The sequence below is a fragment of the Cygnus atratus genome, chromosome 14, assembly GCF_013377495.2.
Source record: "Cygnus atratus isolate AKBS03 ecotype Queensland, Australia chromosome 14, CAtr_DNAZoo_HiC_assembly, whole genome shotgun sequence".
NCBI classification, from domain to species: Eukaryota; Metazoa; Chordata; class Aves; order Anseriformes; family Anatidae; genus Cygnus; species Cygnus atratus.
In genome coordinates, this window is record NC_066375.1 from 2,490,884 (window position 1) to 2,518,397 (window position 27,514).

Sequence of the window (27,514 nt, forward strand, 5' to 3'; positions counted from 1 at the left end):
TGCACGCTCAGGAAGATGACAATTAACTGCACCTCTCCGACACAGCACCAGGGCCTCCTGCATGCTCAGTGTATGGTGAACGGCTTACCCACCCTTTTTTTTTTCTATAGCAATGAAATTACACCTTCTTTTGGCAAAACTTTTCATGGTCCAGGGTACACAAGCCTCTAAATTTTATTGCCACAGTTAGGTTATGTTTAAATATTACAGTTAGGTTATGTTTAAATATTGCCATGAAGTGATGGCATTTAAACCATAGCAAAATTTGGCACCTTGGTGCTATGGTTCCTTTCTCCTTCTGGCAAAAGGGGGGCTGCGAGAGACACCGCTTACAGCTACACATCGGTTTTAAAAATCCACAGCGTGATCCTGTACCCTCCCTGTAAATCACCCCTCGCTATCACAGTCATCTCAGCTTTCATCTTACCACGCTCCCTGTGTGCGATGCAGCAGGGTGACCGTCCCAGGCTGCGCTCCTTACACTGCAGACAAAGATAAATAGCGGCTGGTGACAGCGAGCCCCCTGCAGCCCCGGCTCAAACAGGCACCGCATCAGGTGGTGACAAGAGAGCAGCAACGGCAAGGTCACACTCTGGGGAAAAGTCACTCGGAGGTATGCTGAAAATGAAGGAAAGTTTTCTTCAAAAGTTTCCGTTTGAACTAGAAGGCACTTGGGCTTTTTTTAAGAGGAAAAAAAAGGAGTGTACAGCACGGAGACCTTTGCAGCAGCAAGAAATGGTGTTATTGTAACAGAATTTGTGCATTTCCAAGGGCTGTGGTTGGCACTGAGGATCTGTCATCGTGGAAGGAGCACCCGGACCAAGGCAGGCTCCGTGCACAGCTATCGGAGCCCTTCGGGCACCAGCTGATGGGTGAGACCTCACCAGCCAATTTTCAAAACCAATGTGTGTGCTGTAGGTGGCTTCTCTCAATGTAATTGCCAAGAGCCAAGCACCTTTGCAGGGTGGAAAAAAGAAAACAAAAATAAAAGGAAAAAAAAAGCCAAACCATATTAGAAAACAAAACAAAACCAACTTCCATTAGGCCTACACACCACGCAGAACCCTTTCCTCCAAACAGTACCTGATATGCAATGCAAAACAAAACAAGAAAGGCAGAGGCAAAGCCAGAGGAAGACCCAAATTCCAGTTAATTTGCTCTCACTCTGCAGAATCTAGCTATTCATTTCTATTTGATCCATAATTTTATCAATAATTCTTTGTTGCATTGCATTTCTTAGAGCTATATAGCAGAAACAGTTTCTTCACCTGTAATTGACTAAACAAGTGAAATGAAAACCTGTTCAAATTACAGCCACTTGGACGTTTTAAATATTCACGTCACAGACAACATACCAAGACCCAGGAAGACCCAAAACCTCAGGAATTTGCCTGTTTCCCCACATGCCTGGGGACTGGCAACACTGGCAGCAAACCAGAGGGGTCTGCACCCATTCCTGAGTCCCGCTCATGGGGTATCACAAATGCAACACAAGAGAAGCAGGACTTGAGAGTCATCAGCAATGTCCCCACCAAAAGAAACTCCATCTACTCACAATTTAAGGCAACCATTTTTTACTCCCGTGAAACGCAAACCTCCTGTAAGGAGCTATGACAGAGAGGTCATCAGGCCTTTGGCTGCGTGTTGTAAAAAACATGTTGGAAAAGTGTAAACAGAAGGACGAAGACCAACAATTTTCTTGGGCAGTGCAATAAAAAATTCCCAGTCATAATTTGCAGGCAATTTTAAAAATTAAGTCTTAATAACTGAAAGAAATTGCTGGAAAGCTACTATGTATGTCTTACTACTTCCAGCACTTCTTTAAACTCATTTTGATGTGTTTGCTCTACAAACTCAGACTCTAACCAATTTCTTCAGATGGCAGATAAAATCCAAGGAAATTTCCTGTCATTTTGATTTAACTAAAGCCCTGTGATCTGACGAGACTGTGATGTTGACACAGTAGCACTGTTTGAGCATACGAAATTGTGAATACGTTTTCTAAAATACGGATGAATCTCCCCGTCGCCTCGTAGAGGCCTGTGCCAGGAGACGCCTCTCCTGCAGTGGCTGTCCCCCTGGGAGACGGCTCGGCCGTTTTATGGAGAGGGCAGGAGAAATGGATCAATAGGAGGCTTTTCAGCACCTGAGACTGTGAATATTTATAGATGGGTGTGCTCTAACACACCAGCAATTCAATTTCTTTAAAGAAATGATTAAAGTTACAGGTGTGTGCTAGGGGAATTAGATAGCCAGAGGTCATGCCAGCTTAAACCCAGAATAGACAAAGTGCGTTCATGTGTGTAGAATTTGCATTTCAGATATAAACTTGGTATAACAAATAACAGATTCACAAGAAATAACATACTTTAAAGTCCACCACTGCTGGGCGTGCAAGAGACCGAGCTGAGTGCTCGGGGCGTCAGCTGGAGGGAGCGGCGCAGACTTCGGGTAACCGGGGGCTCACCTGGGCTCCCAACCCTGCCGACTAATTAAATAACACTTCATCATGGCCAAACCATCTCCCTTCCTTTGCCTGGCTATTAGGTAATACTTCACAAGGTAGTTTTAAGAGAAACTACTATCTGGCTACTTGCAGAGCCCAGCACCAGCTATCTCCACCGCGCTGAACCAAATCTGTTGTTTCAAGAGACTTAGCACTGTTATCATCTGACAGCTGCTGAACCAACGTGAAATTGGCTGGGCCTCTCAATCCAGTTCCTATGGGGCATCACCCACAAAAACTAATAACAACAGTAGTAATAACAGAAGGAAACCCAAAGTCCTGACAAGAAGCATGACTGCTTCATCAGATATTTCAACCTCTTCTATGAGTAACTTGTATTTAGCCCTCGAAGTAAATTATACAGTGCACTGACAGACACATAATGAAATTGCTTTGCCAGCAGCCCTTTCGGTTGCTTCAAAGTTTCTTTTATTATAGGAAATTAGTGGATCAATTAACACTTATTGACGCACTTATTATTTCATATTTCATCTGATGCAAGATCTGCAACTTAGCTACCACCTGGGAGGATTAAAGCAATAGTTCGGTACGATGCAGTGCCAAGTCCCTCAGCTCTCCCGCCGCCCTTCCCTATTGCTTTCTCCTTAAAGGAAATTACAGCTGCCAAGTCTTCCCTTGCCTGATGTTTAACGAAAGGAAAGTTGATCAACGATCGCTTGGAGCCGCCCGTCTTCTCCCATGAGTCAAAAGAAGGAAGCTAACCTGCCACTCTTTCTTATTTTTTAAAGCTCTTGTATGCATGATGCCTATTGCAGGGAAAATCTTTTATTCCCCAATGTCCTCTGTTAAAGACCTCTTACAGAAAAGGAATCCAACAGTTCATTACTTCTATCTGCTCAACATACTTTTGACATAATTGTATTAGTGCCTAGTTGCAGAGCTTGAAAAGTGAAATCTGAAAAGCGGCTTTTTGCCATCGGTTTATTTATTTGCGGAAGCCCTGTTCGTGCAGTAGAATACAAACCATGTTATTTGCAGTTCATATAATTTGTTTAATGCACGATGTTCAAGAGGCCACCCGTGCTAATGCATCAAAGGAATAAGCGAGTTACTCTCTCCCTGCATTTAAGGAGAAAACTACTGTCTGAGCCAAATCCCTCCTGTCCATGCGCTTGGCTTTCACCTAACTCAAGTCAGCGAGGGGGCACGGAAAGGGAAATGCTGGAGGGGAGAGGCTGGGGGCTGCGAGGGGCCCCCCAGTAAAGTTGCTCTGCTGATGCCGACTGCATTTCTATTCTCACCAAAAGCTATTTGGCTTGGTAGGTGTCCATGCATCACTGCAAGATGAATGCGTGTTATGTCCATTATAAGTCGCTTTCATCTTCCGTTCAGCTGCAGTAGTTGGACGTCAATGCATTAAATACAATCCACGGGGCCTGTTCATCACATTACACTGAAGTATTCAATAAATACAAATTAACATACTGGAGCCTTTCCATGAACATATCTTGCCTGACTTGGAGTGAATGGATTCATAAAAATACATCTTAAAGCATAATAAGGAGGAAAATAGCAATTCTGTAACAAATTTAGACTAATATACATCTTATATTTTAGCAGATGATTGGTTAGTAAATTGCGTTAAAAGCAAAACAACTCTATTAGCCGTGCCAGAAGATGCATTACACATCCCAGCAGGCTCCAAACTGTTCCACCTAGGAGAGACACACGTGTGTTTGGTAGTTTATATTGCACTGTCAGACTAACGGTGAAACAAAACCAATAATAATTAGTGCTAAAGTGGAGATGTGCTCTCTAAAACAGTCACATGCCCATTTTATATCTTCTTAAGCCCATAAATTACCACGTGGGCTTATCTCTGAGGCTGGAGATGATTTAGGTGGCTACCACAGTGTTACACGAATTAAAGGCGTACAGTGCAGACTTCTACTACAGGAGAATCCGGCACAGAGCTCTTTCTTGCTAAAATAAAGTACAACAGCCTCTGACACCAGTAATGACCAAACGCAACCAGGTACCATCACAGCTTCTGAAACAATTTTGCCTTCAGGGCCTAGAGGAGTATAAATCCAACCTAGCGATGCCCACAGATCAGCTACAGGTGTCAGGATTGCCATGTTCTCGTTCGGGGCTTTAGGGCAGGAAAAGCACTTTTCACCTTTTGGGTGGGACGGGAAGGTCCACGCACCCCACCCCAATCAAGGGGTCTTCAGCATGCAACCCCAATCTTTCTGTGCAGGGCTCGCAAGCTAAAGAAAAACACGTTAGCCTTCCCTAGGACAGTACAGAAATGAGATGTGTTATTTTTGATGCAGCAGGACCTCCTGGTGTAAGTTAGGAGAGGATGAAAAAGTTGGCAGACATCGGCCTGGGAAGGCTGCCTCCTGTCCTACTAACCAGGCCCTGCGGGTGGCTCATTTTCAACCTAATTGCTATGAACAGCAGGAAATGATAATTTTACACGTGGACTGACACCCACAAACAAGTCGATCCATCCTCAAGAGGAACCCTCCCCGGGCATGTAAAACAGCAGCTTCTGGGGACACAGCATGGCGTTCACCAGTCTCATCATACAAGCACTAGCAAATGTTTTTCCTTCGGCCACTGATTTTATTAAGAGCATTCGAGAGGTCTGTGCTAATGGAGATAGATTAGATAACCGGAGCAATATTAAGACTGGACAGGCAGTAGCAGTGCCGGTTTTCCTCTCATCAGATTGCTACAGGCTCAGTACACAGCTCCTGAATTTTCATGGCAGAAATGATTTTTTTTTTTCCCACCAGGCACAGGGCGCCTCAGATCAATGGCCTTAGGGAGGTGAGTGGAATATAAAAGGGAGACATTCGTGCAGCAATATTTTTAGGATTCTAACTGCAAGAGCTATCAAATAATAGCCGCCTGACTGTATATTCCAAATATGCACATGACACCTTTTGCTGTAAAATGAAACACTGCAGTGGCATTGCCTGAACTCAGCCAATGCTATGTCAGGACTAGTAATGACTCCTGGGTTTTCACAGACCAGGGTCAAACTAATATGCCCTTTTTTTTTTTTTTTTTAAATGGTTGCATGAAGAGCAGTAAGGCAAGCAGGCTGCATGCACAGTTTCAGCCAAGGGGGGTTTGATGGACGACTCCGCAGTAGCATCAAACACTGTGCAAATATGTATTTTCTCCACAATTAAAATGAAGCATGAATGACATGGAGAATCAGGTCACAGAGCCAGACAGGAGAACAAAAACACAGGAACAGACACTTTGGGCAGCGTCTTGCAGGAAAACTTCAAAATCAGCCTCTACCTGAGAGCAATTCCAGCAGCAGCTCTATCAGACTGGAGCCCTGCACTCAAACTACAGAAAATCAGGCTGTGGGAAAACCTTGTGAAATACAGTTCATGTTAAAATACATCCTGAAAGTGTATTTAGAAAGTTACCTCAGTCTTTCAAGCTCTCCTGTGTTCCATTTAATTTCATATTTAAAAAGTACCTATAGATTTTGTAATCACAGGGTGAGGATATTTTTACTCTCCCTTTTCACCCTGCTCCTTTTCTGGTGCTTTGCTTTGAAATTAATGTCATTCCCACTCCCGTATGTGCTCCCTTCTGTCCCCCTCCATACTCCATCACAACTCCAGCAGTTTGCTGGGGCTGTGATAAACAGCACTGCAAAACTGATGCTGTGTGTTTCTGGTCACAGAGCAGGCAATTGCTCCAAATGCCCTTCAGTGTGCAGTGGGGTATCTGTGACCTTTTTCTAACACTTGAGTCAGGTTTTATGATGAACAGAATGACAAATACAAAGAAATAAGCCACAGACTGGCATATACTTAGCACATTTTTTTTTTTCTTGGTAGATCACAGCCACGGATTCCTTCCACAAGCAGCAAGTTTCTAATAATACAGCTGGGATGCCTGTGCTCTGGTGAAGGATGCACAATCCGAGTGTGGCTCAAAGCATGAGTTCAGTGGGGCTGTACTTACTGGTCTGCAGAAACGGAAACAAAAACGCTGCAGATGTACCTTGTACACTGCAGAGGGGAAAATCTTAGGGCAGAGCGGTGCTTTGGGGGCCTGAGCTCCATCGTTTATTTCTACTGATAACTCCTGATGTTCTTCCTGAAGTTGTGACCATCCAAAAACTTGAGAATGAGCTTTTTATGATGGTGCTAAAGACAGACGTTGGCAACAGCTGAGCCTCACCTCAAATCTTGATGTCACTGAAGCATCTTCAAAGCTTTTTTACTTTTTTCTATAGGTTAGTGCCTTTAGAAAAAAAGAAAAAAGAAAGAAAGAAAAAGAAAACACCTCTTTTTGGAAGTATTAAAGCAGAACCATCCTTTGAGTTCAGCTCATTCAATTTCCTACTGCTATTTTTTTTCAGTTTCTATCTGGACATCCTGGATTTGTCAAGGAGATTTTCTCCTGTGAAGAACATGAAATAAAAACATCTCAGCTGTGGCTCCAGATAAATTGTATCATTGCACCAGGGATATGTACTGCACTTGGTAATTTTCTGATGGCTGCTCTGGCATTTTGATTAAAAAATTAGCACTGTAGCTCTGTAGTGCTATACAGTGTCAATAAAGTATGTGCTAAATGAACTAGGAACTGGCTGATGGACGATCTCAAAAAGCAGTTCTCACTGGGGAGCTCTCTAACAGGGCTGCTTCTAGCGGCACTGCACGGGGAGTCGTCCACAGCCCAAATCTGTCCAACGTCTCCGTGAGGTCTGGAATGAGCACAGGCATCCCAGCTGACATTACGGACACCACGCACTGATAAGAGAGGCCAGCAGAAGACAGGACTGATGCACTGGGCTTCCAGGGTTCGCTGGCAAGCTGGGCCCATGCACAATAATTAAAACCACATATACAGTTATATGACCACAGGTCCAAGAGCAAGGAATGCAGGACACAACTGTAACGTGAAAACCAGATGATATAACTAACCCCTTAGCAGGGAGAAGTGCAAGAAAGTGACACACAACAGTGGCCAAGGACCAGCGTGATCCCTGCCTGGACAGGAGATGTCACCCTCAGCATCGACGTCGGTGGTACTCAACCTAAACGCACCACGAGCTGCCTGAAACAAATACGTGAGCCAAGGTGTGGCAGTTGCAGCCTACACATCTGAGGCAGATGGCAGATACACTTCTTCTGATATATTGAGGACCATTTTTGGGCTTCAAAGCTATGAATCTGATAAACAAGTTGGGGAAGAGAAGATGAAGAGCGTGTAGATGGAGAAGCAATTCAAAGCATCCATGAGATGCCTGGAAGGGAAAACAGAACATACGCAGTAGTGTTTCTTAGATGAAGGAAGATTTCAGAAGATAAATATAGCTTTAGCAATTACTGATTACAATTTCCCTCATATTTAGTTAAAAAAACAAACAAAAAAAACAACAGATTTTTGCTTCATGACTTTGCTTCATTTGCTTCCCAAATTCCTTGGAAAGACATTTACTGAAAAAAAATAAATAAAAGGAACTACAATGCAGAAAGTTTAGGTCTGATTTTCAGAAATCAGCTCTGCTTTTGCCAGAACAGAACAAAGCCATAGGAAAGCCTGCAATTCTACACTCTCTGCTAATTGAAAATGCAAATTATAATTTATAGATCCCTACCCACGTGATCTGAAGGTGCGTATGTCAGTCTGAAGGACTGCCAGTCATTTTATGATCTCACCGACATTTCTATTTGCTGTTCACTGACGTAGTTTTGTGTCTGCAAGCAACTGAGAACACTATTATTTGTGTATGTGAGATTGCTTCAGTGAACATTGCTGGTATGGATCAAATAATTTTTTGAGAAATGGTATTTGCCTGCTTTTATGCACCAGTGAGTCACTCATAAATACTTATAAATATTTAGATATTCTGCTCCTGCAAGAGTGTGTGCAGACATTTGATATGGTTTGTACTACATCACCTCAGAAGCACTACTCCACATTGCAAAGTCTTGCATTTGGAACCAAGATTAACAAATCAATGCACCCTGAAGAGCATGTTAGAATCACCATTGTATTCCAGTGTTTTCTTTGCAATTCGTAGAGAATAGGTTTCCAATAACAACTTGTAATTAGTTCATTTTCTCTTATTCAGTCGTTATATATCAAGCCCATTGACATTTTCCAGATGGTATCTTTCAGAATAACAGGTATTTGAAAAACTACTAGAGTTCGGCAATTCACATTTGAGTGCACTGCTACCTGTGTGCAACCGAGACATACGTCTGCGCAGAAGGAAACAGCAAAACAGGCATCAGATCTCTCTGCATTTTCATGAAAGAAACTGGATAGCAATTCTTGACCAACAAACACAAAATCATTTCAACCACCTATCTTTGCCATTAATCCTATCAAAATTTTAACTCGGGACACTCTGTTAACTCAAATCCTAAAGTAAAAATACATGGACTAAGCAGACTACAAAACTGAACAGCAAACACATTTGGATGAATTAATCTGTGGTCTCGGCATGGAAACGTTCCCCTTCTTGGACCAGAGGCAAAACCATGTCCCTCTTTCCAATGGTAAACATGCATCCACGTGGAACGGATTTTTTCTTGATCTGAGCGCTCTTAGTGTTTTTCCCCAGGACCGTATTTTAGCTAAGGAAGCATTCTTGCTTAGACTAACTTTGTCTTTATTTTTAACACATTATTTTTTTTTCCTTTGAGGTAAGCCTTTTACTTGGTTTAAAATGAAGCAAAAGCATTGAGAACACACAAAATGCTACAGAAAGACCCAACTCTTAGAGCTGTTTTTGGAACCACAATCACTGCAGGACACTGTGCTGGAGCCCAGTGATATATTTTAGACTTGGAGCTCAGAGCTGAAGGCTTTCACAACGGGGAGAGCTTTAAAAAGAAAAAGAAATGACCTTTTTTTTTTTTCCTGAATGTTTCTGATATCAAGGAAAACAACAGGACTGAAAATCAAAGCAAAAAAGGTTTCTTCATTCAAAAATTACCTTCCCGCTAAAATCGAGTGAGGATGAACTCAGAGTCCCGAGCTGAGAGTCCCAGCAGTCAAAATATCATTTCCAGGTGCAACAGGACCGTGTCTATCGCTAAAGTCAGGCATCTCACACTCCGCTTAGGAGCAAGGCAAGGAGTTTGGTGCTTCTGAAGAAGATCTAAAAGTCCACGAAGACCCCTGAGAGCTCAAGCGCTTGCCCGCAGCTTAGCCCTGGGCTGGAACACTGGCGTCGGAGCACACACAGCCCCCAGTGCTGATTCCCATAGGTCCACGTTATGAAGTGGCTGCGTCTCCCTACAACCCAATGCTGCCGGTTCGGTCCTAATAAAGCCTAAAAAACCAGTGCAGGATCCCAGCTCGGCTGCAGAAACACAGTTACTAAATGATGCTGCAGTGACTTTAATGCCTGCTGGTGTTTCCCATCATCTCTGCTCAGCCACTCTGCATCTGCTACAGAAATCTAGCTAAACAGTTTGGAATTTCTGCTTTTTGCTTGATTTTTAACTTTTAGTTTAGTTTTTGCTATAAGAATGCGCTATTGAATTCATTATTCCAGAAAACACCCAAAAAGTTGCCTTTATGCGCAGCAACACAGCTGCACGTGACTCCCCAAGGCAGGCTGGAACCGCTTGCTTTGGCCAGCTGAAGGAAACCTCATTTCTTTCCCGAGCACTTCACATCACCTCTAACATTGCCTCAAACCGAAAGCAGAGGCCAGCGCTCCCCTGCCTGCTGAGGCGTGTTTGAAGTTTGGGTATCACATAGCTCACAGGAGAAACAAATCAATGCCGGTAAGCTAATGAATTATTTCCAACTTTGTACCAATATCTGCAGCAACATGAAAGAAAAATTACATAGCAAGGAGATTCCAGCTGGAGAGGCTGAGCATGGTGCACAGACTGTCAATATTTCAGGAGTGTGATTTGATCCTGTAGATAACTGTTGCTACAACATTGCTAAAGAGAAGACCTCAAGCAAAACATTTTATCTCACAATATAGTTGTCCGATATAATTAACGAAGCTTGACCAATCTGGCTGGAAGGTAGCAGCAACAAAAGCCCAACCCTACGTGCCGCACCAACGGGGAGACCACGTCTGTAAAACACGCAAGTAAATGTTTCATCTGGAAATGGAATTTACGGATGCAATTTCAGCCGAACACCTGGGTTTCCAGTCGTACGTGGAATACATATATTATGGACATTTTTCCAAATGTGTGCATTCTTTTTCCTCAAATGCAATTTATTTATATCTTTCCTTAAGATGAGATTTCTATCACGAATAGCAACGCTCCTGAATGTTTCCTTTGTGACTCCACCAGCTCCCTCGCCCCCGTGCCCCAGCAGCCCCCGGTTAGGCCCTGCTGCCCTTCCCCGTGGCAGAGCTCTGCAAGCATCGATCTCGGTGCTTGGGTGACGATTACAAAGCTCGATCGACGAGTAGTTTCCAGCGAAACGGAAATATCAGAAATATAGCCCGCAAAAATAAATCTGCTTTATACTCTGCACTTCTGACGAGGCTCGGGAGGATGCCTGGAGGAGTCGGGAGCGAACGGCTCCTCTCACCGCGCAGTCTTATTGCCTGACGGGGAATAGAGCTATGGGAGGTTTTAGGATCTACGGGAGGTTTTAGGATCTACGGGAGGTTTTAGGACCTGCGGGAGGTTTTAGGACCACTGCGCTAAGTCTGGAGCCAGGCTCACTGCTGCTTCTCTGCAGCACCGGCAATGATTTATCCAACAACCATGCCCAGCCCAGGCTCCCAACTCATTTCTTTGTTCAAATTCACCCATAGTGCATTTTTTGATAAATTTCAAGGACAGTTAAAAAAGGAAAACCTGAACTAAATGAGAATCAGGGAAGAACACAAACTTCTTGTAAAGAGTTTAACAGCACGATAATGGTCAACATGAGAAAATTTAAGAGTGAGAAGAGCACATAGCTCCTGCAACCTCTTCTGCATTCCTTCCTGCACAAAATTCTCCTCTTCTAAACTCCGTTTGTGTTTGTTAGATAACGACATATCCCATCGATAACAACATATCCCCCCTTCTTAGAGAAACATCAGTTTTCTCTCTACACATGACGGATGTGCATAACTGGTTGGAAAATATCACAGGACTGAAAAATAGTGATTTAGTATTTTTCTTTCAAACTGTCTTTTTTTTTTTTTTGGTCCAGACAGGACATCTAAGATCTCAAAATGTCACTGCAGAGCCACTGGAAAGTGTGTGATGCAGCACAAGAACTGCACTCTGAAAATGTGCAAGGCGACCTCAGCAAACTGTGACTGCTTGGGGATATGGGAATTATCTTCTGTTATAATTTCTAGTCTGACCCAGTGAAATACCCCTGATCTTCTACACAACCTCAGTCAAAAACCTTTCTAAACCCAGCATGACCTACTGGAAACAGCTGCCACACGGTACGGCAAGGGTGCTTGCAAAAGGCCTTTTTTTATGCTTTCTGAAGTACGGTGAATTGTAAAGGCAGGCTGTCAGAAGTGGATGTTGGTCAGGAGAGTGCTCTAATTGGCAATGAGCTAGAATTTAAGGGGATTTTATCATAGGCTTAATAACTTATTAGCTAAACAATGTTGACAAGATAAAGCCATTTTGATGGAATGCATGCTTTCCCTCTCTTCGACATATTTGTGTTACAAATGGACCTGTCCACATCGATGATAATATAGATCGAGAAGATTACACTGATTTTATTTTTTTTTTCAGCTAGGCTTTCATATCTGCCAACCTGCTACTTTCCCATTAGGGAAGACAACAGGAAAGCCAAAAGTGACATGCCTAATTCTAATGACCTCCAGTCAGATACGGTTCCAGAAGTTATATCTAAAAATCACTCATCTGAGCATATTTAAAACAGGACTCAGCTGGGTGATGTGCTTGCCAATTTACTCGACTATCTCCATGCTGATTAATTAGATGCATACTCTGCGTTAGTACTTAGGAAAACTAAGCTGCTTATTTATTATTCATTTATTGAATCTTTTTTGACAATATAAAGGAAAGACAACAGACAAGTACACTTACTAGTACTCTCTCTGGTTTTGAAAATCTTGACATCATCATCGTAAAAATTAATTACTTTTCATTATGGCCCTAAGTCTTCTTATCTAATAAAATTTACTAATGAAAAATTAGAAGACACCTAAAGTTTGTTCTTTCCAGAGCTGCCAGGAGAATATTTGAACTGTCTCAGATGTTACTCATGCGTGATTAATATGATTTGAAAAGCGATACTTTAATCCTGGGCTAATAGATATTTCTATTCATCCCCATACACAAAAGCAAATTCCTAAATATTGTATTCTTGGGATTCGTGGATAAAAGAACTTTCAGAAAAAAACAAAAGAAAGACGATGCATTAGATAGGGTTTGGAGGAGGGCCACTACTTCTGGCCATAATCTGAAGCTGTGCATTAAGATGCATATACAATTGGCTAGCATGATTAGAAATTATAATTAAAAATAGCATCTATTAGAAGTAGTACTTGTAATGGTGAAACCAGGTATTGAAAAAAGTAAGAGACTGGATTTTTCTCATCCGCACGGTTTTCATGCCCTTACAGCTGATTAACAAGGCTGGGGATCCAACTCACCCTTTGGACCTGCTCGGATAGAGGATGTGTTGAAAGAAAGCAACAGAGAGACACGGAGTGAGAAATTACAATTTTGTGGCTCTTTAAGTTACAGAAAGGCCATGAGTCTCTTTAAAATGAAATGCAACGTCCAAAGTATCACAAGAATGACAAATTGGAAAGCTCTTTACATTATCAAGGTCATCTTCAAACCTTTCAAACGCTGCAACGCTACACCGGAGCATGGTATGCTGAAACACGTAACAGAGTTTTCGAGAGGATAAATTAGATTGAGACTTTCTAATGTCACTGAATTCTTGTAGTTAGGTTCCTCGGCTTGCTGAGCAGCAATCCCCACAGCCTGCTGCTGGCGTGCAAAAATGAGTGACTTGGGTGACTTTCAAGCAACAAAAGGATGACCCTAACGGGCAACAAATATGAAAAATGTGTGGTATATTGTACTTCTAAACTACTGTCGCAAGCTAAAGTCTGGCTTATAACGAAGCACAAAGTTAATACACATATTTTAAAGATGTTTTTCCTAGATAGTGTAATCAAGTAAAAGAAAAAAATACACTTTTATCAGACATAGAAGTTCACTTACAGAGTCTGCAAAGTTTCTAAAGTTACAAGCAATGCACTTTGCTTTTAAATTAAGAGCTGATGACCATTAACTGCTCTGGGTAAAAACATGGATTCTAGGAACTGAAAATGAAGTCCAATTTTCAGCTTCTTTTTATATACAAAATCCGTTTGGTAGACATTCATTCCACCTTTTTTTGTTACAATATTTTTGCAGTTTATTGATCGCTGTCTCTGTTCATTGGCTAATATTTTGCACCTGTCTTATTTTCATTGCCTACTTAAAATTCACTGAACCAAAAACACATACAGATGACTACTCCTGGAGTTTAGTTACGAGTTGCTGTGACTTTGAGAACCCATTGATCCAAATATGCTCCAAAATAACTGCATGTCAGGCCTTCATAGTTGGGTTAATTCACTTCATAGCCTTCTTAATGTATGAGGTTTTATGTTTTACTGTATATCTGCTGGTTTGAGTATGCCGTGTTGAATTAAATGCATATGCGGTTCAAACAGGTCCAAGGTGACAACTGGGGCTAATTTTAAAGCACTTTACACATTATTATCCAAAGTTTTTTTTTTTTTCTTAATGAAAAGCCAGAAGCCAAGAAAACAGAAACCATTCTCTTTAGAAAAGAGGATATTCGGCAAAAACAGAGGTTGTGCATTAGCATCACAGCTTGCCAAAAAGCACCAACGAGGAACGTGCTGGTGTGGTGCACGTGGGATTCCTGCACACACTGAGCTGCCTCCACTGAGCATGAACCAGTGCAGGGTGCTCTGGTTTAGAAAATGAAATTAAGAGGTACTGAAATTAATTTGTCTTTAAAACGTCATACACAGAGTTTTGAGAACCCAACTTAAATGGTAATGAGCTTACTATCAGCCTTTTGCCCACACTGAACAGTTCAATGGTTGAATCCTGTTTCCATTTAAAGAGCATTAATAATACCTTTGATAAACCATGCACAAGTACTCTGTAGCTCACTAGTCTGATTGGCGCAAAACAAACAAAAACTACATGTTTTTTTCCTTCTTTTTAGTATTTCAAAGTGAAAAATGTCAATAAAATTTCACCTGTCATCCAGGTGAAGGAGACAATGGGGGACTTTTCCAGGGAAGAGGGAAGGACTTCAAGGAATGAGTAATTTAAAGCACGAATGTAATGTTATGAAGATAAATGGGATAACACAAGCACTTATTGTTTAACACTGTTTAAGTAGCTCAGTGATCTAGGGATGTTTGCAAACGGTGCTGAGATATCTACTGAGATCGCACACGGTCCTTCACTTACTAACATGGAAACAAAACACAGAAAGATAATATTCAGTTAAATACCTTCCCCACAGCAAACTAACACACTACCACAAGACATTTGCAAGGTTTCAAGAAGAGAAAGAAGAAAGTAATTTCCCGTGTGTATTCTTTCCTCAGGATTAATTCGGAACCACATATTCAGGTCTACAGACCTAGCCTCTTCGCTGACATCCCTCCGTTGCCACTGACAGGAAGCCAACACCAGGAAGCACAACAAAAACCACAAGATAAAAGTAAGTCCCACACACTTTTACCAACCTCCTAGTTCATGCACGTCCTTTGGAGCACAATAACCTTTAGAAACAAGCCTTCCAAAGTAATTTCCATGTCATTAAATACAAAAAGGGACTATTTTTGCTGACCACATCTGGGCAGACAACACTGCCACCACAGATATTCACATGCTTTCAATACCAAGGACAGACAAAAGCGTCAGGACTTACGGAAGGCTGTATAGAGCTCCTGCAGGGTTAAGCGCCCGTCATTGTTATAATCATCAAACCGGAGGAGGTCTTCTAGCGTACAATCCAATAAATCATCGTCCAGATCCTCCTTCTCCATGAGCTGTGGCAAAGAAAACATGAAATCTTCATGTGAAGTAAAGCTGCAGAGTGGGGGCCTGGCTCACCCAGCAGATTTTGCATTAAATGACCCATGGATACGTATCTCCCCTCAGAGGGAGGCTGAGACCTGCTCTTTCTTAGAGGATGGTAATAACTTGGGTCCCAACACCATAAAACCCTCCAACTTGGAGCTCGGACTTGGCACAAACTTGGCTTTGGCCGCCAGCTGCTGGCACTGGCTCACGAGTCCTCTGAAGGCCTCTAAGCATCAGAGGCTTTGGAAACCAGCCCTGTTCATAAGCCATCAGATTAGGACAAGGTTTATAGGGCAAAGAGAAAAAAGAAACTTAACAAGTGCTATTGAATATTCATACTGTCACCTCCCAACACAGTAATAACAGGCAACCAGTGGAAAGAAGTTACGTATTTGCTTTGTGTCAGGATACACCTGCTAAGAGCCTCGTCCTGCAGCAGCACAGGAACACGTTTCCACTTTGCCAATGCACTGGAACATGAATATTTAACAGGGAAAAATCTGTATCTGATCTTCCTCTCTCCTCTGTAGGTAAGGACAACATTGTACTCCTTGCCTTTAGGACTAGGACAGGCAAGAGTTGATGATATATTCAAAATAATGCGTTTTTTCAGCCCCTGACAGTTTGTTTCTTGTGCATTCTAAACATTTCATACATTCCACGTGAAAAATGAAGAGAGCTTTAAAAGTCATACATCCGAGTTAGCAAATTGCTAAACTCAGACCTAAGCATAATGAAAATGACGGCTTCTCTGAATTTATGGTGGAACATGAAGAAAACACCTGAAATATTGCATCTTCCATGCAGGAAGGCTTTTGCTGTAGTCCAGAGACTCTTTTATTTACTATTCTAGTCTTGGCCTATTATATTGAAGCAATTTAAAGTAATAATGCTAAAAAAATGACCCTTCACCTAGGCAGTAAAAATGTTCAATGAAAGTGAGATCAACCATAACTTCCAAGATCAATCTTCTAAAGATGAAAATTTCCCTTTGTCTACCTTTGTATTGAAAATTGATTAACTTTTCATAAGACTGACAAGTTTTTTTACTAGTCCTTTTGATTTAACATCGATGGACAAAAAAAAAACAAGACACTTCAGCTGCAACATATTCATTAGATTTTATGAATCTGACTTTAAAAGGCATTAAAAGTTTTAAATGGAAATAACATTCCCATTACCACCGCTGTTAATAGCCCTGCATACCAACGGCTGCAGGACTACGTGGGCATTTCACACTGCTGGGTCCTGAGGGAAATGGCTCAATAGGGTCTGCTGGCAGAAAGGAGGCAAATCAGGCTCTAAATAGAAGGAACGGACCATCTGCTGTCACCTTTTTGCTCAAAGAAATTATGTCATGGAAAATAAACAAATGGGCAAAGATCCTCACCATGTCTTGGTGCTAGAGGCTGCCCTGGTACCAGACTGTCCTTGCCGCGGGGGCTCTGCCTCCAGTTTCTCCCCTGGGACAAATCCCTCTGCACTGAGCCGCCTAAAGATCCCCTTTCAGGCTTTAAAAATGACTCAATTTTTTTTTCTGCAGCAGTGCAGGTTACCTGCCTCAGGTTTTTCCTTGCAGACAAGGTTATGGTGCTCAAGAGACTATTTTTCTTTTAAATAAAACAAAGAAAATGCACGGCAGCAGCTCATCCAGCAGCCAGGGAAAATGAGATCACAGTGGCTCCCTCTGCACCACGTCCATTTTACCTGCCTCTATCCATGGGCAATAAAAACCCCATCCTTGGAGGAACTTCAAAGTCGCAGAGAGGCTCAGATTAAAAGAGCCAACACAAATCACTCACAAATCTACCTGACAAGGCAAGACATTTTCTGTTGAGATGGTAACATGGAAAATTAAAAATCGCTCATTACCCAAAAAAATCTCTTGGAAACTGAGTGAATAAACTGGTCAGGTAAGAGCACATGGAAATCATCTTGACATTAGAGGTAACGAGAAGAAACACAGAATGACATGCTGCATGCAAACTGTGAATATCGCCGGCACAAGGGCTCCAGAGCTGCCCGCAGACGAGTCCTGAGCCTGCTCTGGACCTGGCCACGCTCCAGCAGAAGGGCTCGAGATCAGTGCAGCTCAGCTCGGGATTAAGAGCTTCCACGGCTTGTCTGTGCTTTGCATTGCCTGGCATTATTTTGGCTTTTGAGAGGTGATTACACAGGCGTGAGCCATTGTGTACACACGGAAGACGTGCGGCTGAGAGGGCTCCTAGCTGAGGGCTGGACTTGGTTTAGTCCATTAAATTGCAGCAGGCTACAGAGGTGCAAACACATTTACTGATTCTGATGACATAGTTAGAAGAGAGGAATAAAAAGAAAAAAAGAAAAGTAGCCAAGGCCTACACTTGCTCTTTTGAGAGGGACCTGGGCTCCAAGCACATCTGCAAGTGAAACCCGCAATAACTTTGCGGTAGACCTTGAATCGCTGAATTCTCCTCCTTTAAAATGCAGGTCATTCTTTCTTCCTAATGGCAACGGCTTGCAGGCTGCCAAACCTCTATTTCCATGCAAGCTGAGTTTAATATCCTGACAGAATAAGTTTCTTGTAAAAAGGGGAAAAAATTGGAGAGTAGAACAGACACTTAGATGTAGCTATGCAAAAGCTGGCTTTGAATTCAGATAGAAGTGTTTTCTTACACCTACCATGTCTTTATAAAAAATCACTGAATACAGATGAAGTATTGTATATATTCATAGCTCAGATCTAAGGGAATTTACGCTGACACTTTGCATTGTGCAGACAGGATTGTGCATCATGTCAACAGCATCAGGATTAAAATTCAGTGCAAACTGTTCTCGGAGAGAAGCGGGCTTACTTCTGCCCTGCTTGCTCACAGCTCGCATCTGCATGCTGGAGCTGCAGCGCACTTCACGTTTGCTGCGAGGAGCAGGTGCAGGTGGGATGCTCCTGCAGAGGGTGAAGGGCTGCCCTGCGACCTGGAGCAGGTCCTTGTTTCCAAATGACTCTGGAAAGGTGCTTGCTTCTCATGGAAGACAATTAAGTGGTAAATACATTCAGGTAATAACATTCTCATTGGGGATTTTTTTTCCTGATTTTGAGGTTGGTGGTTTTTAACTGAGCCAAGCTGATGGACTTCCCAAGGCCCACAGAACTGCCATTCATCAACCCTGATCTTCCCATGGCTCCTCCAAGTTTTGTCATGTCCAGTGCTACCAAGACTGACCCAACAACCTGCAGGCGACCACACGCAGCTTCACACCCGTTGCTTCTCCTCAAGAAAACATTCACGTGGGGTGCATTGGAGCACTCAGGTGGGCAGTGAACACAAGCTCACGCCGTGTCCCGCTGCCCTGGCTGCCCATGCCCGCAGTTTGCACGAGAGCTGTGCGCTCAGGCCAAGCTCACAGTGTGGTCTGAAGAAGCTGAAGCCAGGGGACAGGACAGGTCCTGCGCTGCTGCCTTATGTGTTGAGGCATAGAAGCAGTGAGAAACCAACAGAACGCAGAACCAAGATGCCAATATGCGTATTTTCCCACTTCTGGCATTGTGCTTTTTCTCTTATTTATAGGACTCTTTTCTCATGTTTTCGCATGAAAAAAAAGTAAAGTTGAGGACACACAGTGATCGGTTCAAGTGCTTGTGCTGGTTCACTAACAGTTAGATGAATTCCAACAGCACAGCAGGCCCATGATTAGAAATAACAGTCTCTTCAAGCTCTCACCTTTTCAAATGTTATTAGGATCAGCTAATCGACATTTCAGTGTCTGCCTTGGCATCCTGGGAAAATAAACCTGTTAAAAACATTCTGAAGACACTGTCGTGTTACTACATGCTAATACACAGCCCAGAAGGCAAGAAGAAGAAGGAAGGGATTTCTTCCTAACTTACATCCAAAAATCCAAATTAATTCTTGCCAAGCCAGCTACCTGGAAATACTTCAGAAGATGACTGTTAGCAGTGAGGATTATTATCTATTTTCAGGAGCCAGGATGGGGCTGGAAAGCTGCCATGTTTTTGTTTGTAGAGGAGCTTTAAGTGTTTGAGACACCACCATCTCCCCAGAGATGTGCAAAGACTCGCAGGCTGCAGCAGGTTTTCCTCCCCTACCTGCTGCTGGACAGACAGATACAAATGACCGCTCTCACAAGAGCTCCTCTGCGCTACGCTCAATTCACATTTTGAATGAAAAACACAATCCGCTTCATAACTCTGTTTTCATCGAACAACAAACCCACCTGAGCCAGCTCGGAGCTGCTGAGATGCCTGTCACCGTTTACATCCAAGTGCTTGAACAGATCTTCAACTAAGAAGCGCTTCTGGGCTGCTCTGTCCGCGGCCAGGCTGCTCGGGGGGCTCCGGCGACGAGCCTGCAGGTCGAGGAGGATGCTTTTGAGCCGGCTGTAGTTCGCCATTGTACACGTGTCACCTAAAAGATAAGACTGCGTTATAGGACCGCGTACATTCACCTTCATCTTTTTAAAGAACTGAACTTCTAAAGGGAAAAATAAGACACGGTCAAAGACAGGCTGTCTGCATATATGGCACCGCTCAGATGTGTGATTTAGCAGCTCCTGTAGTCATCACCTTTTGTAATAGCTGACAGTTTTTCTAAATCCTGCTGTCAGAGAAGCTCTCCAGCATGTTACCTTCCAGGTTATAAGGCTTTGGTTACAGACGTCCATATTTGGCTTTGAAATTCCCACCCATATTACATCTGCTCTGCATTTTTCTAAAGATTAATTAAATTAATCTATTCTGTGATTAAAAAGTAAATAAAATAAAAATACAAAATTCTGAGAAGCAAATGGCACACAAGTGTAACCCCATGCAAAATACGGGACCAACCTATGAAAACCAGGATATGGGGTTAATGAGGCACAAAACCCATAGCGACACTAAATACTTCATCTCACTCTCAAGGTTTAAGAAGAGGAATTCTCAAACCCAGCACAAGGTGGTAAGCTGGCCGGAGGGAGGGCAGCAAGGAGTGCAGAGCTGCAGGGAGCCCCAGCAGCTGGGCTGTCACCGCTGCCTGCAGCACCACAAAGCGCACACGCTGCCCCGCTGCAGGCTGACATAAATGCCTTCCTCGGCCTCTGACCATGGAAAATATCATTATCGGTGAAAAGCCCTCAAGTCACTCACTCTGAAGCGACACCAGCTTGGCTGGAGGAATCAGACTGAACCTTTGTGACCCTGAAAGCCGCTCCTGCTGTGCTTGCAGCCGCCAGCTCTTCGGTGGCTCTTATCTGGGGAATGCCTCACTCTGATTTACAGGCCTCCTCCTAGAGAAGAAACATATCCACGTGCCTGACGTGGTGTAAGATGTGGCTGCCCTTTTCTGCTCAACTGCTGTCTAGCAAAGCTCAGCAGAAGGAAGCACGGGCACTTTCTGGTGCAATTGTTTTAGTGTAAACCACACCAGCTAGTGCCTGGCAGGATCCTGGCGGACTCTGGGACCTGGGAGCAGCACCCCCATGGTCCAGCTGCCCCCGTGCTGTGCTGGCAACAGCTATCACCCACCAGCAGTGCCCACACATCCACTGCTCCCGCTAGATGCCCTTTTCTCCGGGCGCTTACCCTCTGCAGTGGTGCTTTCGAAACAACTTTTACATTTAAACTCCCATCTCTGACCCTGTTGGATTAAATCTGAGGGATCTCTCCTCAGTTTAAGGGACAATGCTCTTGAAGATCAGTTCCCCAAAGACTTCAAACGTTATTCCTCTGAAAAATAACAGCAGACCGTGACACTAATTGCTAGTTTTCCTGTCCTTTCATTGCTGGGCTGCATCATTTTTGGTCCTCTGGTCCCGCTCCAACTGAAACCCAATTAAAATTCCAGGTGGGAGGCATTTCTCTGACCGCAAACCCATCCAGTGTCAAGATTTTTTGCGCCTTTCCTATTTTGTGCTCACGACTTCAAAACCACCGTGACTGGAGAAGGTGAGGGAGGTCACAGGGGCTGGGCACGCATGCCCCGCTCGGGTCAGTGCCCCACTGCTACGAGCAGCGGCTGAGACCAGGCTCATTTTCCATCCTGAGCTCAGGCCCTTCTAGCGCAGAGAGCTCCTCGCTGCTCAGGGATATGAGCAGCCCCAATTCTTTTCCTTCTCTCTTAAACAACCTCTGAGGAGCTTTTGGTTCCAGGAACGTGGGACCAGTCTCACCTCATGGAAAAAAGTGAGGTTACTCGGCTACCCAGCTGCTATTAGTCTTGTTTATTACTTCTGTTCCCTCCCCGCCCCCAACATCAGGCCATTTGATGGCTACTCTGAAAGTAGCACGAAGAAATTTCGTTCTTCCAATCACGTTTTATTTAAGAGAAAAATTGATTGCTTCTTCCCGTGTAATGATGCAATTTTGCAATCCTGTCATAAATACAGATTTAGCTACTTCAGTAAGAGAGGCTTTTTTCTGAGATGGAGTTTTCCTTTCTCTCTAGTCAAATCTTAATCCCAGAGATGTATGTAAGGCTAATGAAGACAGGGAAATCATTCAATTTGCCTCCCCCTCTGTTTCTGCTTTGCGATTTCCCTCCGTGAGCGCAGGCACAGCTACAGGCAGCCCCCCGGTGACACCCGGGCACGCTGACCCATGGCCTTCGTCCCCCCTCAGCGCAGGCATCGCAGCTGCCAGAGCCACCCGGCCCTGACACCTCCCTTTGCATTTCTCGTTTCTTCTTCCTAACAAATTTTGCCAGTAGCATATGACAAAGCAGTTCTTCCTTTCTTTATAGCCTTCAGACCTTTGATTTTCTGCATATTTTTTTTTTCCCCTAACCGTGGCCTGGGCAGCACTTGCCCATCCAGACAGCCTTTCTCCCCTGCTGGCCTCCCGACTCACCTCCACCCTGACCCTCTTTCTGACCACAAAAGGCAGAACTGGGAGAGGACCCAAGTACTTCTGAAGCCCCTTCATCTCTTCTAACACCCCTTCTTCTCACCTTATTAAGTTTATACTTGGAAACTCCCCAGCTAACCGCAGCAGACGCGGAATCTGCAAGGAGCAGAACACAAACTCCGCAGCTCCCAGCACGTGTGGGGCCTGACCAGAGCCCACCAGTAGTATGACGGATGCACACCGTGGTGTGAGCCGGGAGACAGCGATCTCCTTCGCCTCCTTACAACCCTCCATAGTTTTCCATGCTCTGAAAACAAAGCCACCACAGAACTGTTCCCCTCAGGAACGCATGGGCTCGGCTCCCCTGGCTGCAGGACAGCCCAAGGCAGGCGTGCCCAGCTGGGGACTTCCAGGCCGCTCCGCAGCCTCCAGGAGAATAAGATGCGAAAAGTGAGATAAGGGAAACTGGTGGAGGAGGACAGAGCTGCACAGAGGACAGGAGGACAGAGCAGCACATCCCAAATCCTGCTCTACGCTCACTCAAAAGACTTTTTTACCTACTACCCCCACGTCCACTGTCATGGCCCAGCCACCCAGCGCAGCCCCATCCCAAGGGGCAGGGTAACGCCACACCACCGCATACACAGCAAGGGAAACCAGCAGTAAAACAAATATGATTTTTTTTCTATTTAAAAAATCAGTTCAGTTTCCCATTTTGTTAGCACAGGCCACAGTCGGGAGGTCAGAAGATGTGTGCCGCCCCTGTTCAGGCTGCTCCGAAACCTCATTACCTCCCCTTTCCTCTGGAGAAAACGACTCTCCTCAGCTCCGCTGGAAGCAGGTCCCTCGGCATCTCTTAACAGCACGAACGTGACAGACTCAACGGGTCTCACACCTCTGACAATTTTCCCCTGACACCCGTGACATCTGAGGCTTGCAGTGACGCACAAGCAGCCGCTCCAGAACAAGGCAGGCACGGCCACTCGGCAATGGGCAAATAATGAGAAACAGCAACAGAGGTCTGGCCTAGAGGTGTGAGAGCAATAACTGGCGCTTGTTTGGGGAACTAAAAGATTGATAAGAAAACGCACTCAAATTGTTATATTAAAGTGCGTGTGCATATAAATATATATGTATAATTTATATATTTAATCTCATTGCAGTAAAAAAACACAGTGGGGAAAAACGCTCCTGGAGGCAGGAAAAGACTTGAAGAGTCTTGAAAGACTTGAAAAACTTTGCCTGCCCCTCCTCTCCACCAGGGAAGGGAGGAGAGGCATTTAGGCAACTCGAACCATTTGGCAAGCCAATGCCAAGGCCGGCTAGGCCCTCCTGTTGTGTCCTTCCCCTCCTTTACTAGACATTATTCTTTCATCTTTTAACCTAGCTACCTTCCCTATGGAGACTGCTTCCAGCCCTTTGCAGCTGGGTGCACAGGTCCTGCACAGGATGGCTCTGTGTTTTCACTCCTTCCCACCCTCCATCTCCTGCTGTCAGTGACACTTGTAGTCTTCTTACACTGTGCCTGGGATTCACCAGCTTTATCAACTAAATACTCTCTCTCTAGGTTTCTGGCAGCACTGCTGTCTCTCGTATGTTTGCTGTTCTTTCAGGTATTATAGCCACAGCTGTTAAACAAAAAAATCACAGAAAAATCATCTTTATGCCCTCTCACTTATTCCCATTCTTGTATCCGCTTCGCTAAGTGCCCCCAGCAGTTTCCCTTACAACATGAGCTCATCATTAGCAGTTTATCTCATCTCAGACTGCCCTCATTGCTAGGTGTTGTTGACGGATGCCTCTCGGTGAGGTTTCCTTGTTAGCGCATCCCAGGGACTCGGGTTCTGCTCGCAGCTGTAGCCACACAGACGCCAGACAAGCGAGCTTTGTGCTTCCAGAGCTGGCTTGGTCGGAGCTGGGACTCTTGGACTGCACACCGCTCTTCTGAGAAGGGTTTCCAAGGGCTTCGTCCCTGCTCGATTTCTGAGCACTGGAGATGCTGCTGTGTGCGTTTCAAGCACCCGTGTTGTACCACTGCCAGCTGCAGCCTTGTCCAAGCTGACTTGCACCACCTCCACCTCCCAGCTGGGAACCAAGGCACAGAGAGCCAAAAACTCAGATTTGGGACAGGCTGAGAAATGCCCTTCTGTACTTCATGTCCTACACAAGGTCTCTACGTACTTGGTCATATTTCTCCACTACTTTATATCAGGACTGGTTAGAAAAAGAAGTCACACGTTGCTTGTCTGTGTTAGCCACGACCCCACTATGATTTATTCTGCTGACTCCAGGAGAAGAGGAGAGCTAAGGGCATACTGCAGACACTTGACATCAAAATTAAAAAGCTGATCTGCTAGCACAGGTTTATATATTTTTTTAATTAACTTTTTTAACAGCATGTAATACCAGTGTCTTTGCATTCCAGCTTATTAATTTATTTTAAATTAAAAGAATAAAAAGGCCACCTTCCCCATTCCAAGAGATTCTGTATCACTTCTATCACTGGCTACTCCACTTTTTGAACAAGAACCTAATTTGACAGCAACGCTTTGTACAACGCACATAAGCCTTCCCCAGGAAAAGCTGCATGCCTTTCGTCCAGAGGTACGATGCCCTGGGCAGGGATGCCTTTGTTCCCAGCACACTGCTGGAGGTCAGCCCGTATCCCTCCTGTGAGCCTGACATCCTGCTTTGTAGCCCTGAAAAGAAAACGCTGGTGACTTTCAAACAAACCTCACGCAAGGTGCAGCTCCCTCCTGTGCTCTTGGGATGAAACTTCAACATACTTGCCAAGCTCAAAGGACGAGGGTTTCTGGCAAATTTTTATAGAAATAGACCATTAAATACATCGTCCAGAAGCAGTCCACAGTGGCTCTCCATCCCCTGAGAGGGAGCCGAAAGTGAGGGACCGCAGGGCAATGCCTGTGGGCAGGGAAGTCAGCGATTCCCCCATCCATGCCTGGGAGCCCTCTGAAGAAACAAGTGCTTTTTATCTGTTTACAGCACTTTCAAAACCAGTGAAGCCTGGCACTGTTTGTACTGAAAAAGGAAGGAATGACAGGCAAAGAAAAACAGTACAACGGAAGAAAAGTAAAAGAAAAATCCAGTGCATTAGGGTCTGATTGCTAAAGTGTGGCCAATAACTGTCACATTTACATGCTCTGCTCACTCTGAGCAATTCTGTGTCTTGCTCTGTTTTGCAGCAGCTACGTAATTCATCCTGTTTAGCACTTCTGCATGCTTTGGCAGATAAAATATTGATCAGCCTGCCAAGAAACACCGAGTGCCATTCTGTTTTCATGTCAGAACTTGGTAATGAACTACATTTATCAAGACCATCCTCTCTGTGAAAGGTCAGTGGTGAATGTGGCTAAACTGTGATGACAGATCATTAATCCAGCTCCCTCAATAATTGCCCTCTTTAAGAATTTTACTCCTGGTTTCTGTGAATTGCAGCAGGTTTTACAGTAGGATCCCTGACCAATCTTCAATCCGCTCCTGAGCCAAGGCAGATAACAGAGAAGCAGCAAGGCTGGGGATTAACCATCCTTTGAAAGAACGCAGTTAAAATAAAAATGAAACTCAGGTAAGGAAACGCAGAGCTTTCTCCGATGGGTAAACTCCTCTTGCTGTAAAATAGTATTTCGCAAGGTGCCTTACAATGCAATGATTGCAAGAAGCATCGATGCTTCTTTAAATATCAAAAATGAAACGGTAACACCTTATGGAGCACCAACCTCGTAGTCCCTGGTACGCAGCTAACCTAACAGCAGGGGTGAACCTAAACGCCTACAGTAGTCTTTGGAGGATTTGAGCCCCACAGGTAAGTGGAGCTGGTTTTGAGGACAACCACAAACAGCAGCTGGGACCTGCAGCTTTCCATAAAACCCAAGACAGAAGCGGAGCAGCTGATCCAGGCTAAGCACAGAAGCATGTGGCTACCCACACAAAAAGCTATACCTGGCGATTCAGACTTCTGTCCCTCCGAAGCCCCCAAGGGACGTTCCCTCCAGGCCTGGGCAGGAGCAGCCCAGGGAGTACAACAATAACCCAGTAGAAAATCCCAGCACCCAAAGTGACCTCCAGCGGCACTAATTTTCAAGGCAACCCTTTGCCAGCACCAATGCGGTAATAAAGAGCAGCTTGGAGCAGGCCGAAGAGTGTCATTTCTAAGGCAGGAGGCACCGGGGGTGTCATTTTATTTGACAGTTCCTCTTCGACCGTGCTAGCTATTTTCAGCTGTTCCTATGGCACTTTGCTAGCACTAAGAAGAAATTCAGCGCGGGATACAGGAGCACCAAGCTTTGTTTTCTCAGCTGTTTCCATGGGGCAAAAGAGATATGGTTACCAAAAATAACATTCCTGGGCAAAATTAAAGGAATTTGAGAAAGGTTTTTGTTGTTGTCATTGTTTTTTTTCTCCAAACAGCCCGTCCTTTTGTATGCTTTATTCAGGCTTTATGTGGCATTGTTAGAAGCATCAGAGAAGGACTGAACCAAAGTGCTGTGGGATACAAATTTATTTATGAGCATAGCTCCTTAATTCTTGTGCCGTTTACAGCTAAATTGCCTATCAGCAACGGCCCATTTTCATGCATACAAAATGAAAGCGTTTGCATGCCTAAACTGAGAAAATGTGGTCCCAAAACCTCAGGCTGGCAAATCTGAGGAAGATGATTACGTGAACTCTCTACACCCCTAATCCGCAGCCTTGTGGCATGTCTGACCTGACAGAGCAGATACATACAGGGACAGGAAAATTAAAGATGACTTCAGTTCTTCAGGGGTCTCCTTACAAATCCCCACTCCTCCATGCAAATTTTCTGTCTGTCTCTTTCTATCCATCTTCCTCTTCCTTTAATTGCTCTTTTTTTTTTTTTGCACAGGCATGGTGATACTGGATGGACTTCCCTCCTGCTTTTCGTGCATGGTTAGAAAGAAGGAAAAAACTTTGCTCTTCTCACCAAGGCACACGGACAGATCCCCCTTCTGAGTGCTCTGCCTGCAAGCACAGCAGCTCCCTGTGGTTAAGGAGCACATCAGGAAAGCTCTGTGAAATTCAGAGACTGCCTGCAATGTAGAGACATCTGCGAGCTCTGAACCCTCCCCTGCTCTGACTTCCATAGGCTGGAAG

The 27,514-nt window shown here is 44.2% G+C and overlaps 1 protein-coding gene across 2 annotated transcripts in view; it reads right to left on the reverse strand.

Moving 5' to 3' along the window:
- Positions 1 to 27,514, reverse strand: part of FSTL4 (follistatin like 4) — a 206,799-nt gene that overhangs the window by 80,693 nt on the left and 98,592 nt on the right. For both annotated transcript variants that reach the window (XM_035560769.1, XM_035560768.1), the window contains exons 4-5: positions 19,777 to 19,967; positions 15,410 to 15,530 (exon numbers count right to left, since the gene is read on the reverse strand). In XM_035560769.1, the coding sequence (XP_035416662.1) occupies positions 15,410 to 15,530; positions 19,777 to 19,967 (312 nt within the window). The remainder of the gene's footprint in view (positions 1 to 15,409; positions 15,531 to 19,776; positions 19,968 to 27,514) is intronic.